Source organism: Rhea americana, unplaced genomic scaffold (genome assembly GCF_003343005.1).
Source record: "Rhea americana isolate MKP2758 unplaced genomic scaffold, rheAme1 scaffold_175, whole genome shotgun sequence".
In the NCBI taxonomy this organism is placed as follows: Eukaryota; Metazoa; Chordata; class Aves; order Rheiformes; family Rheidae; genus Rhea; species Rhea americana.
The window spans coordinates 713,967-728,458 of record NW_028185872.1 but is presented as its reverse complement, the minus strand read 5'-3'; the positions used below and the strand labels follow the sequence as shown (position 1 = coordinate 728,458).

Here is a 14,492-nt window from a genome sequence, read left to right as displayed (position 1 = left end):
ACGCCGGGAGCCGCAGGGCTCCGGGCCCGCGCGAGGAGCCGCCGCACGCCGCGGCGCCTCGGCTGAAGGCCCCTGCGATGAGCTGAGGGGAGCCGCGACGAGAGGCAGCTCGAGGCACCCGCCAGGCCAGCTCACTCCCGTGGTGGTGCTGGGCCCCAAGGAAGCGCCAGCGCGTTTGACTGGCGTGCGGCTCAATGAACAGGCGGATGCTGAACTCTCCTGCCAGCAGCCGGTTTCTCCTTTAGGCCTGCCAGGAATCTTGGAGAAGAAATATAAAAGCAGCAAGGTCATTCCTGGAGATGGAAGTACCTGTAGAAAAGCTTGCATCAGTGGCTTCAGCTCTAGCCGGTGGGGCAGACAGACAAGGCTCCGCCCGAAAAGGCACAAAAATAAGAGACAGCAGCAGGGCAACAACTCCTTTTTCAGACCACAAATGAGGCAAAGAGGGAAGAAGAAGAAGAATGTTCTGGAGATGTCTACAGACGTAAGAGACAACAACTGTTCTTTCCTCAATAACTCTCATTCCTGGGGCAGGGTTCGAGCATCTTTGTCCTTCCATAAGAAAAAGAAAGTTGCCACAGARGAGAGTTTCTGCAACAGCATCCTTTGTACGCCTTTGACAAAGTCTCAGCTTTCAGGGCCCCAAATAACCCTATCTGCTGATAAGGCCCAGCGCTGTACGTGGTCTGCTTCCTCCATGGCCCTGCTGGCTCACAGGAATTCCTGTTCTGTCCTGGAGATTATGCTTACAGATGCAGAGAAAGTATATGGAGAATGCCACCAGGAAGGGCCTATCTCTTTTGAGGAATGCATTCCTTTAGATAAAATGAAAAATTGCCAGAAAATTGGGGAAGGGGTGTTTGGGGAGGTCTTCCAGACGCACAGTGAGAGAGGGCCTGTGGCCTTAAAAATAATTCCCATTGAGGGGCCCGAAAGAGTAAATGGTGAAGCTCAAAAGAGTTTTGGGGAGATTCTACCTGAGATAATAATTTCAAAGGAACTCAGCCTTCTGTCTGAAGAGTCTATGAACAGGACTGTAGGGTTCATTAGCTTGTACTCTGTGCACTGTGTACAAGGGGCCTATCCTAAGCACCTCCTGGAAGCCTGGGACAAATACCACGAAATAACAGGATCAGAAAATGATCGACCAGACCTTTTTGGGGATGAGCAGCTCTTCATGGTTCTGGAATTTGAATTTGGAGGCAGTGATTTGGAAAATATGAAAAAGAAGTTAAGTTCAGTGGCATCAGCAAAAAGCATTTTGCACCAGGTCACTGCTTCCCTGGCTGTGGCAGAACAGGAACTTCACTTTGAGCACAGAGACTTGCACTGGGGGAATGTGCTGGTAAAGAGAACAAATGTAAAGGAGCTTAATTATGTGTTGAATGGGGCAGTGTGCACAATTCCCACAGCCGGGATCCATGTCAACATCATAGATTATACCTTGTCTCGGCTAGAGAAAGATGGGTTAACTGTGTTTTGTGACCTTTCCACTGATGAAGAACTGTTCCAAGGCACAGGGGACTACCAGTTTGATATCTACAGGCAAATGAAAATGGAGAACTCCAACAGTTGGACTGACTATCATCCATACAGCAATGTCCTCTGGCTACATTACTTGTCAGATAAACTTCTGAAAGAAGTGATCTATAAGAAAAAGGAATCAACTTCTGCCATGAGAAAAATAAAGCAGCAGCTCATTAAGTTCCATGAAGAAGTACTATCTTTTGGTTCTGCAAGTGAAGTTTTACATAACAGCAGCTTTTTCCAGTGAGTAAGGGAGTTCAGTGTTTCAACAAATGAAGTTACTGCTGCTGCTCTCCCCTTGGCTGTTTTTTTTATGTATTATCTTTTTAAATGTTGGTGCAATGAAGAAATGTTATGATGTCCATGGATTATCAGTGTGTATAAGAAGTTATTGAAAATGTGTTTTTTAAAAAAAGTGAGAAAAGTCTTCTGCCTTGGTATGCTTGCAGATGTACTTTTTTGAGGGCAGAGGGGAAAAGAGAACAGACTGACTTTGCAAGGGGGGATTTCTTCAGGCTTAGTTCATGTTTTCAATTAAACTTTCTTACCTTTTGAGTTTTAATGTATTAAAAGWAGTTCTCTTTCGTTATTATATATGTCTTTTTTTTAAAAAAAACTCTGGACAGTGAGGACAAAAATAGTAAATATTGTTAGCCTATTTGAGGATAGAAAGGAGAAAAAACCCCACCTCTATGACTCATTTTTAAAAATGAGCTTTTGCTCAGTTTGGTAAAACTTGTGCATGGAATATATACTACAAGATGTAAATATCTAAAGTTTCTGTAATATAGCCTTAGAAATATTCTGATCTGCAATAATCTGATTTTCTTTTGCCTTCTGTAAAGACTGTCGGAAAGACCAGATCATGAAAAAACAAATAAGATGTACCTGTGTTCCTGTTGCATTTTTCACATTTATGATGTTGTGACCTTGTAAACTTACAGGAATCCAAATCTGTAACTGGATGGTAGCTTTAAAGCGATTTTCTCCATTTATCTGCAGATGGAAATGCATGAGACAAGTACTGTTTRGTCCTAATTGAAGATAGATCAGATTAACTGAATTTGAATCTCTACTTACATTAAATTTGAACTCTTTGTTTTCAAGTAGTCCTTGACTAACATTCATGTATATTAAAGAAACCGGTCTGTAGACAAAGATAAATCAAACTAAATGAATGTTGAATTAAATTATTATTGGAAGTCAATGTATCCACCGCCCCAGGTGCATTAAGTAATAAAGGTGTAGCATCATCAGATTTGTTAGAACTAGAATGCTATCTGCTTTGAGCATGTATGTGTACATAGGCAGTCCATATATGTCAGATGCATCTTTGAAACTCTCRAAGTCTTTTTGCAAGTTAGAGAATCTGTTTTTTCCAATAGGGTTTTATAGTTCTGTTTCCCAGACTCTTACTGCTTTTGCTCTCTGGTACCAGAGAAAATGACCTGACAATCTGAAGTGCTTGAAACAAGATGGGAATTGTGCTGTAATCTCACCAAGCACTCCTCAATCCTTTTTCCTCTGACTAATGTAACAGCAATATAAGTGACTATTCCTAAAACTTACCTGGTAAGGACTGCAGTGAATGCATATCTGATATCAAGGATGTGTTCTTCAATCAGACTGGTGCTATTTTCATTTACACTGAGGGGGAAAAAAGCAGGATGGATGAAAGCATTACTAACTGTCTGCTTTGATGTTTCATTTCTGTGGTTTGACAACTGCCAATATTGGCTGTATGGATGGAAACATACAGTGGTAATAATTAACAAAGAGATAGGTACTAGCCTAAGGGGTGACATGGTACTTGAATGTTGGACTACCCTTCAGTGCTACTGGTTTTGAAAGTTGCTATTGCCTTGAAATGTTAACATGTGAATAGTACTGCTTTTATCAATTAAAATTAGAAGCTTCCACCCTTCACAAAACTGACTGGTAATTAAATTCACATGGAAACCTTTGCCAAAAATTGTGCTTGCAATGAAATTAATCCGCCAGAGATTAGTTTTGTTTTTTTTTTTCTTCCTTCTGTTTTTTGTTTTTTTGCTATTTTTAAAATGATGCGTATCAACCAGTTTCCATTGATTTTAATGGGAGGAAAATAAGGAACATGACAACAGAGGAATCTGAACTATAGCCTCCCCACATTAGAAAGGCCTTGAGGATGAAAAATACCCCAAATGTGTATTGTCTTCCCAATCATTTTGTATCTATGAATGAAAGATCGTCATGGAACAAGTTGTTTTATACGTATTGCTTATCTGTTCTCACTCCTAAGGAAGGAGAATGTCAGGAYGTAATCTGGCATTTCAGAAAACACAAACTTGTAAGTATGTACTACGTTTAAATTAGGACCTTAAGGGAGCTCTGTGTTTTACTGAAACAATGAAATATGAGCTAAGTTAAATTAACAGAGGGAAAAGAAACATTTTTCACACTGATCCAAATACTTTAGAAGGTTGAGAAGARTAAGTATGGTTATATGGAACTAATGACTGATAAAAGAATTTCTGCTCAATGTACAAACTCTCCTTTTTAGTGCCTGGTGAAAACAGCAATACTTACTTGGTGACATTAATAGTGATTGCAGACTTATTTTGGAACACAGTTTCACGTAATTGCCAAATCACTGAAAAATTTGCCTATTTTGAGGGAAGAGAAAGTCATAAGAACATACTGATTACTCGGTAAATACTTTCTTTTAAACTCACCAGGGTACTGCTGAAACATGATGGCTAATACATTTTCTGCTCAGCATTCCCTTCCAAAGTAGTTAGACATTACTGTGGAAGGTGGAAAAGCCAGTGAAGTTCAGGAATATGAAAACAATTTGTAGCCTTGAGAAATTACACACCAGTGATAAAAGTGTATTTGAAATAACAGAGGCTATGGCTGAGCTGTAAAGATAAAGGATGCAAGACCAGCAACTCAAAGTACAATAAGCAGTAGGATAAAATGAAAATAATCTCTACTTACAGTTGTCTTATTGAATATTGGATGCCCAATTCTGCAGTTTAAGGATGAGGGTATAGAAGTGGATGGTACTGGCTGACCACAATGAATAACTGGAGAGGATGGCTACCAATAGAATAGGAATGCTCTTTAATATTGAATAAAAATGGACGGCGAAATCCAATTCCATTTCTGTCTGCTCCCATCAAATGAATTAGGTACAAATAGCCCAACAAAAGCTTGGAAGTCTTAAATCAGATAAATACTCTATTCAGGCTACTGTTCTAACATCACGAAAATGCCCTCCCCACTCCCGCAAGTTCCTTTTTGGGGCATTTTAATCAGATAGTTATCGTATGGGGTAAACAGGTTCATCAGGCTGCCAAAACATCTAAAGGAAATTGGATGAATGAGGCTGGCATTAATGTATTGGCTCTCAGATTAGAAAAAGTTGCTCTACTGTCTCAAGTGTCTATTGCAGATATGTTCTACAAATAAATTCTGTGCTGCATTACAGCTCTGGATATAGTCCAGTGCTTAAAGATTTGTCCTTCATAAAAAATAGATGAAGAGCTTGAAAGTTTTAATGCGAATAATGGAAAAAATAACTGGCACAAACCACTTACCTAACTCGCTTATGAAAATGTCCAGAGCTCTTGGAGCTGCTCTAATTTAATGCATTAGAATAAACATAATTTACTTTTAGATATTGCATGCATTTATGTCATTTCTGAATGTACTAATTGAGGCTGGCGAATTCCTTGCAAACAGCAGACAGCTTTTTAATTCTGTTTAATTTTCTCCTTTGCTCTGTGTGCTTTCTAATTGAATAAATATGATGCCTATACTAGACCAAGAACTAGAAGTCAGTGTTTATTGTCAGCATCTCTAACCTAGGCGATAATTTTTTTTAGCAACCCAGAAAATTCAATTTAACCTACTTCCCTGTACATTGGCTCTCAAATCACATAGACAACGGAAACTATCATAACCTTTCAAAAAAGATAAATACCATCATTCTTAGATTCAATTTGTTCCCTGAGTAGTCAATAATAGGATTTAAAAGATGCTAAAAGAATGCAGGTTACTCATGCATTAATTGTGGCAAATTACAAGAGAAATCCTCATCTACTTCCATCTGGCTGTTTGTCTTAGTGATCGCTGATTCTTTTAATGATATCACGCAGATGAGTTTCACAAGAAGCTGCTCACTTGTCTATCCTTGAACAACTGACCTTCCTTCAAGATTTATTTATGTAGCAAGTGAATAGGAGTCTGAGCGAGGCTTTCCTTCAATGATATGTTGTTAGACAGATAGTTCTTCCACAATCTTACCTCAGCAGTCATCTTTTTAAAATGTAAGTTTTTAGAATAGTTCAAAATCATAGTTGTCATGTAGGAGTCATCTCCACTGTTACTTAGGGAAAAATTCATGGTCACTTCTTTAGTGTGGCCCACTACTAATTCTTTTCTAGAAGCAGAGAGAAAAATGAGATGGGTGACATACAGCTTCTAAGGGTTGCTATTTAATAAGAGGCCCAAAGCATTCTGGTACTAGTAATTGCTCCCCTCAAATRTTTTCACACACAGGATAATGCAAGAGCCTAATTAATTATTCAGTATGCTTCAGGGTGTGTAGGAAAATGCTTCCTTCTTATTATTGAAGGCAGTCGTCTCTAAATCTTATATAACCTTTTATCACTTCTGTTTTACGTCTAGATGGCTTTTAGACCTTTCTCCATTTGATTAGCTTTTCAGTGAACCCCTGGGGTAACTTTTAACAATGAAGTGGAGACTACCCTTTTGCCTAAAGCTATATAAACTTGAGTGATTCTTTGCTCTAGTGCTATGCGATAGACCAGTCCAAAACAAAATCAGATGTTTACAATCGAATGCCAGAATTGAGATTTTAGGACAACTACATCTGTTTAAACACTGGTCTCTCCCCTGAGATTTTCTAGGTTGGCCCAACAATGCCCAGGGAGGCATACAGTTACAGCACTGTGTGAATGCAATCTTATAGAAAGAACAAATTAGATGAAAATTAATGTAAACAAAGGGTCAGCAAATCTTGTCTGAGAATCTGAACAGAAGACCTTATGCATTAAGATGACATTTTATATGAATGCTAAATGCAAAAAGTGGATAATACAACTGCTTTAACTCACGGAATCTGACTTGTCAAAGTTAAATGAGCAGTACAGACGGTCTTGTTGTTGCAGTCCTTCTTGTAAGGCAACTGAAAACAAACACAGATCAATTCAAATTTTAACTGTCCTGATTTTTCTAAGGTAGCAGATTTAGAATACCTTTACATATACACATACATATAAGAGTTCTTCTCTGAAAACTGAAATTCCCATGACTTCTTTTAAGGAAAAGCTGGAAGTAAGAGGACCCTCTAGTGGTGAGTCGCTCCCAAGTGGATGATGTCTTGTAATTCAGCTCCCAGAAAAAGATCTCTTAGCAGTAATAGGAAATGTCTTCACTTGGGACAAGGGTTGTTAAAGAGATACCAGTTTACCTGTGACTTGCCACAGGAGTCACTATCTAAATCAGTCCGGTGAAAAAATATGTTAGCTAAAATAATACTACTCCTTTTCCCCAACTGACATGTTTTTTTTGAATAAACGTATTCATATGCTGTGCAGGCTTCGAGGTGTGCTACCTCGTAGAGACGAGGTTACCTCTGTGTCTTTCACAATTGTTCTTTTTTCCACARTAAAAATCTGTCTGTGGCTGACATTCCTGGAGAAGTTCATTGATAATTAATAATTAGCTGTTGGATGCACAAGTACTAAACCCACTAGCAGTGCTGACTGACAGTAGAGAATCTCATGAACATTCTTATGAAATAAATGTATCATCATCATAATTCCTAAGATCACTGTTATCATAGTAATGAGTATGCATTATTTTTTTCAGGAATTCTTAAATTTTAGAAAATTTTTTATGTGTTACTACCAAATACATCATTCAAATAATAGGCCTCAATATAAATTCCAATGTAGAACTCAGTATCTGAAAAATACCTCACAAAACACACAAACCATCTCTGCCTTCTTCACAGGTAGCATCAAAATCTCACTTTATACAGAGGCATAGAAGAAATACTGTGGTCAAAATTAAAGCAATTTTGCAGCAGATCTGAGGTTGGACCTTAGAGACAAGACTGTCCTAACAGGATATGAGTATTTGCTGTGGGGGAACCTGAGCCTAAAGACTACCTGGAATACAGTACTTATAACTAAAAAGGGAACATGGGAGAGAGGAAGACATGCACAAGCTAAGAAATACACTTTTTCTTTTCTTTTTTTTTTCCAATAGCAAAGGCTATGGATCCTGGAGGGAGAGAAAGCTCTTTGCTAAGCTTTTATTTTATTACCTGAAAATGCATCTCAGATGGCTGATATCTATCCAGCACAGGAACAGCAAATTCCGTATTACTGKTTTTATTAAAGAGTGTGTATTTAACTCTGAGAATAACACTGGAAAAGCAGTTGAAGTCACATGGCTATAAGAAAAAAAGAACAAAAAGTTAAGAAATATACTGGCATTAAAATGCAGAACAGTGTGTACATGTCATCTCTGCATGGGTGCTCCTCTTTCCGAAGTATAAATACAGGGAAGTAAAACTACAGAGTGAAATAATGGAAGACACAGCAAATATAGAGCAACTTTCCCCCAGCCATTCTGTTCCAGCTTCTGTCAGCTGGCATGTTTAGGGACCTTCTGGCTCAGAGGTTGCCTTTGGGCCATTGTTTGTAATAGCAATCAGTGGTTCATAAACTTGTCAAATGTTTTGGATCATTTTATACACTTGGCTACCATGACACCTCCTGGAAAATGTGTTCTACATTTCAGTTGTGCATTGTGAAAAACAGTTTCCACATGCTTGCTTTCATCCTGTACAGCTTCATGCCTCTCCTCAATTCTTGTGATTGTGAATACTTCACGTGCTCACATTCAAAAGGATGAGACTTTGATTTTTAGCAATACAAGTAAAAATGGCACATGTGGCATCTGTGTCAGCTGTAAACTTGCTCAGAAAGCCTAACACCTAGAAAACTCCACCTCATTATACTCATACACTCCACCTCATGTATTTTTTCTGCATTTTAAGAAAGGTTCATTCCTCAGGCAGATTCTATAACAAATCTTTTCCTCTTAGCTTCTTTGTGTAGTAAGTCTGATCAACATCACCTACCAGTGCATAGAGTTGCAGCTCTAAGCACACGTTCTTGCTGACCAACAGCTCCCCACTTCTTGTGGTGTTCTGATCTTCAAACTGCACTCTTTTCTTTGGCATTGTCACATCTAAGTCCACCGTGTAGAGAATGTACAACTGTGAAAACACTGGAAGCACAGATAGGATTTTCCTGTGTTCTCAGAGCAAAGTAACGTGACTGCAGAAGGGTCAGTGCATGAAGGGTAACTGAAACCTCTGACTGGCGGCATTCACAGAGGAGGAAAAACACAGGGATATATTCCTAACAGCTTCCCACAAGCCAAGTGAAATGGAAGGACTCTTATGTTTAGATTCGTCCGCTACAGAAACTCTGAAAATTTAGGCTCCAAGATGCAAGATTCAAGATCCCCAAAATATGTTTAATTTCTCCTAAGTATACTATGTTAGTCATAGTCAGGTTTGGAATAACAGGATCCTCAGCTTTGTTATTGATTTTGCTCTATCGTCTTCCATCTGTTGCTGAGAATACATATTACAACTGTACTCACATTGTAAAAGAAAACTACTGTAAAACTGTTTGTGAAGACAAGCAGAACTGATACTCAGGCACCATGTTCCTTCCTAAAATGAGCAGGTACAAATTCATTAACCTCCCCAGAGCTTTGCTGACTTCTGACAATAGTGAATTCATCTCTATAATTCAATCAGGAGACATAATTTATCTGTTAGTTGTGCCAGAAATTGCCCTCACTGCCAAGTTTCCAAAGCCAGTGTAGGACTGTAGATTTCAGTCTGACCACAATTCCTGTTTGTTACCTTGTCGGGATGCTGGTAATGCTGAGATTATATTGAAGCACAGTTTTGCAGTAATGATGCTGTTATTATGGAAAATTAATATTCTCTCAGGAGTGAATCTCATGCTGGTGAGAAACTGGACAACTGGTCTGGAGCTATCCAGTGAAGAACAGATAAGAAACAGAATGAAATATAAATTTTCAGACTGAAGCATTACAGGAGAAATGGTCTAAGAAATCCTGACAGCAAGAGTAAGAAATGCTCATTGTTTCCACAGTATTTCATCTGGACCAAGTTTGGCCACTTACAAAAGTTCCATTTTTTGTCTAGAAACATTGAGAATGCATAAAATCCCAACAGTCAGAAGGAACAGGCAGCCAAATTACACCAATAAGGCTAGAGTTTCAGAATTAGATACATTTCTTTCTCTCTCCACTTAATAAACCCATTTCCTAGTAGTACAAATTCTCCTTTCCTTACCCCGCCGCACTGTTTGTTTTCAAACACAAAATGCAAGAACAAAACCAAGTCTGTCTGCTGTGACTTAGCCCTTGCGAACTCTGGAAGTCACACAGTTATCAGAAGTCTGACTGAAAGTGAGGCATGGTCTGCAAAGTTTTCTTTGTCTAAATGATCTAAATTATCAGCGCTGAACTGCAGATATCGAGGTCTGCCTCAGCCTGGATCAATGTGACAGTCAGTTCCCATTCACTAGCTGATAACGCTTTAGATATTTTTARATATCAACGCTTTAGATATTTTTTAAAAAATCCTTTGCAACTTGAGGGAAAGGCTTTGCATTTTAAGTGACTTACTGCAACACTGGGAATAATTTTGTAAGTCCCTCTGATGCTGAACTAATAAAACAATCATTATACAATGCTTGGAATACAGATTCTAAAGGCATCTTTGAAGCAACCTCCCAACATGCTAAAGAGCAGCACTTATTCCCTACCGGAGCAAAACCACATTCTTCAGTGATCCTACTGTAATATCTTGGAGACCATCTTCAGTGAAATCAAAGCCACCATCAATGGATTGCCCAAAATACTGGAGTTCTGGAGAAATTTCAGAGGCTTTTATTCTCTGATGGGGAGGAAACATCAACAAATGTAAGTTTGGAAAACGTTTTTCTTTTCATGAGGCTGCTGTGAGGATGATTTTGTAACACTCTTGTCACAAAAATCTTTGATATTTGACTTCCTGTAGTAAATGGCAGTAAAATGTGAAGCAGCCTTGCAAAAGGATATACTGTTATAATATAAGTAGCACTTGAACCCAGCTCCCTTGCCTAAGCAGGCAAGTGGGCAATTAAGATTACGGAGCAGCTCTGCTGCAGAAAATAGTGGAGTCATACAAATCATCTGATATGTAACTCATTATTACAAATGAAATGCATTCCCTTCCTCCCAGCTCATTGCTACAAAAACACAAGCTTTTCCCTGTCAAGGTGTGCTGGAGGCAATTCACATACTTGGGAAAAAGAGCTTTTGATCCCATCTTTATCACCGTTAAAGATGTAAATACTGCCAAAAGAGGAACTGTTTGAAAGCTGATCTTCAAGGGGGGCTCCAACTGCAATATCTTCATATCCATCTCCGTTAATGTCTCCAATGCTGGCCACAGTAAATCCAAACCTTGCAAAAGGAGAGGTCACCTGCACATTTAACTGTCCTTCCAAGGTAAATGAACCAGTCTGAAAAACACCCAATAAGGAATCCCATTTACAGCAAGAGTAGCATGACTAACACTTACATGAAAAAAGACTTCACTGCCCACTGATAATGCTTAAAGGAGAAGAACAATGCTATAAACAACATATTAAGCAGTTCAAGATCCCAGCATGTTCACAGAACAAAAGCTTGATCCTTTCTCATTGAGAGCATGAAATTTTCCCATGGAAGCAGTGTCTCTGAACAGCTCTAGGCAAGCAGACACTCTAAAGCACTGTCTGTTATTAAATTAATAGGAGATCGTGTTGACCCCCAGCTAGTTTCACAGTGATGGAAACCATCCCATCTTTTGGACTGTCTTACAGAAATAAGCCACAAGAGGGTGCACGTTATTTGGCTTCTAACAGATGCCCGGACTTGTTTTCTGCTTCCAGTAAACACCCAGAGTAAATTCTAGGAGTGCAACAAAGAGGGTTTCCCCTGGTCTGCTGTTAAAGCATGTTCAGTTCTCATTCAGAATGACCCGACTAAAATACACCTTGCACACTGTATATTGGAGTTAGCAGCAGGAGCCCCAAAGCATTTCCTTTTCTAGAAGTCCACGGGAAGCAACAGTGTAACAGCTGCCTATGCACATATTTATCACAAAAACTGTGAAAAACACTGCTTGGCAGAACAAGGTCAGCACCAACAAATTGCCTATGTACAGGCAACAGATATAATTTCATCATACTGTGATATTAGTGTACCTTAGGTTACAGAATAGTTTTATTTCTTTAGTTATTTCCCTTACACACTCTAATGACTAAGACAGGACTGCTGGCTTCATCCTGCAGTCCTCTACCATACAGGGAGAGCACGCTCAGTGAGAGCACATAGAGGAATGTTTTATTTGTCACTACTTAGGCATGACTGGAAAATCCCCAACATGCAGTGTTTACGCTACCAGTGTTTTTACCTCTGTCTCCAGGCGATAGACGTAAACCCTCCCTTCTTCCCCTCGGATGTGATAAAATGGAGCTCCTACAAGGAGAAGATCTGTCACCCCATCACGGTTCACATCAAGCAGGCAGAGCTCAGAGCCAAAATAAGATCCAACCTGTGCTCCAGAAAAAGACAAGCAGCTCTTACACTGGAATTCTCTATATCTAGCTTTGTACAATTAATGTCTTTGCACACACGTAAGACAATTTTAGAATGAAACATTATACACATATAAATAAGTAGATATGTAATTTCCCTATTATTTATTATATATTACAGCCATCCTCAGGGAGGGACCCGGTTACCAGTGTAACAGTACCAACATCATTATTCAACAATTTGACGGAAGAAAAATGAGAATACCACAGCTGAAAGCTTCTTTTTCCATAGGCCATAAGAATAGAACACAAATACAGTACAATTCATTTAGCTAAATGCCTCCCCAGTCTTTTTCCAAATTTCTTGATTGCTTCTGATGCTCCCAAAGCATTATGGAATGAACAAAGATTGCATAACATCCACATTTGGCTAAATCAGATGCTTGACAGCTCCCTAGTTCCTGCTTATGAGACCTCTAATACCAATGGAAACCATAGTGGAATAGGAGCCAATAACCTCCATCAGTCTCTGAAGGCAGTCAGACTTTGATAATTTTCCCCAGCTGAAAGACTTGTCCCAGAAGCTCTGACTTCAGCAGATCTCACATGAAAAAGGCATCTGAATTCTCGACTGAGAAGATGCATACAGAAAAATCAATGGAGCTGCCTGACCTTTCCAGGTTCCACAATAATAATAAAGCTAATGGACTTATTCAAACAATTGCTACGTGCAAGTACTAGCTACATCACACACTCCTTACTCAGCAAGGATTATAGTAGCTTTTACTCTTGTTTCAAAAGGTAGGGTCTGGAGGCAAAAATGTGGCTGTTGTTTGAGCAAACTGAGTGCATGGAACCCACCTGACTCCACCGAACATGGTGATGTTCTTTGTTAACCCAGTGGCCTGACTGCCCCTGTTTGAGTGAAACACAGTACCTGTTCTCCTTGCAGAGTTTGTTTTAAGCGGCCATCCTGAAACACCAACACCTTCCCTGTCATGCTGTGCCTTGGAGCTCCAGCCACATACAAGGCTCCATATCCTGTGTTTACCACTGCCACGCTGTATCCTGGTGCATTCACACAAGAGCAAAAATATTATATGTAGCCAGTATCATACTCTATGTCTGAAGAAAAGAGCCCAAAGAAGTTTTTACAGAGACATGGATCTGCATCTTCAATGAGAAACAAGACTTCACACCAAGTCAAACTGTTCTGGCCCAGGTGTTTGATCCTAGAGCCTCTCATGAAAATACTGATTAGGAAACAGCAGATAACTTCTCTGAGAGAAAAGTCAGTGAGGCTGAGGTTTTCTTCTCTTAACATCTTGTCTGGTAATTGAATAAATTTGGGCCTCTGCAGCCTCTGCTCTGAAAAATCTACTTGAATTTCTGCTGACTTTTCTTGACATTTACCACAGTTCCTGAGTGATTATCCAACCTATATGCCTTGTTTCTCATTGATTGTTATCTCTGCAAGCTGGGAGGTATAACAGCCTACGCAGAAGTGAAGGAAACGTTATACTCCACTTAAAATGCAAAAATAGAACCGTTCTGGGGTTTTTGTAACCAGGAGGTAATGGGAAAAGGACTATCCTGAAGATACAGACAGTCTGCAGCACCTGACAATACCCAGAAAGACTTTAGGACCAAAGCTACAGTCAGGAGATAGAGGTTCAAGAGACTGTGAAGTGCTGGGGTGAATAAGCAAAGCTTTATTTGTCACTAAGCCAAGAACAGCATTGATTCACAAGCTATTTGTTCTCCAGACACTCATACAAGCTGAATATTTATCCTTATCAATTCTCAAAAATGCCCTTCATTGTACTGTGTACAACCAAATAGCACATGTTAACAGAATACCACAAGGCAACATAATTCGTAAGTGAAAAAAAGACCTATCTCCCCAGCAACAAGGAGACAAGGAGTCTTTATATCAGAATCTGTTTCCCTGCTAGAGAAAATATCAGAAATTCAGCAAGATCCTGCAGGAGACAGTCTATGTCAGGTTAATTCTGACAGTGCTGGCACACTGTGCACTAAAACACAAACAGCAAAACTGCAGTCAGATCATCACTTAATCTCAGAGAAAGGTAAACTGCTTACCTAAGTAACTGTATTTTGCTTTTTTTGCTTCCTCTTTAGACTCATTCAGGAAAACAGCTGTCTTGGTTGCCAGTTCATACAGCAGAATTCCACCAGACCAGTCAAAGGCCCCCACAGCACCAAACATTACGACTTGCTGCAGAAGTAACATATTGCAGATTAAAAGAA

At 39.4% G+C, this 14,492-nt stretch overlaps 1 protein-coding gene across 1 annotated transcript in view; it reads right to left on the bottom strand.

Moving 5' to 3' along the window:
• ITGAE (integrin subunit alpha E) overlaps positions 1-14,492 on the bottom strand; it is a 33,208-nt gene that overhangs the window by 3,776 nt on the left and 14,940 nt on the right. Inside the window, exons 17-31 of the mRNA XM_085301243.1 lie at positions 14,325-14,456; positions 13,159-13,289; positions 12,098-12,238; positions 10,941-11,162; positions 10,422-10,552; positions 9,488-9,621; positions 8,690-8,838; positions 7,868-7,996; positions 6,651-6,721; positions 5,818-5,953; positions 4,507-4,608; positions 4,096-4,172; positions 3,097-3,174; positions 2,608-2,674; positions 2,416-2,523 (exon numbers count right to left, since the gene is read on the bottom strand). Coding sequence (XP_085157369.1) covers positions 2,416-2,523; positions 2,608-2,674; positions 3,097-3,174; positions 4,096-4,172; positions 4,507-4,608; positions 5,818-5,953; positions 6,651-6,721; positions 7,868-7,996; positions 8,690-8,838; positions 9,488-9,621; positions 10,422-10,552; positions 10,941-11,162; positions 12,098-12,238; positions 13,159-13,289; positions 14,325-14,456 — 1,808 coding nt within the window. The remainder of the gene's footprint in view (positions 1-2,415; positions 2,524-2,607; positions 2,675-3,096; positions 3,175-4,095; positions 4,173-4,506; positions 4,609-5,817; positions 5,954-6,650; positions 6,722-7,867; positions 7,997-8,689; positions 8,839-9,487; positions 9,622-10,421; positions 10,553-10,940; positions 11,163-12,097; positions 12,239-13,158; positions 13,290-14,324; positions 14,457-14,492) is intronic.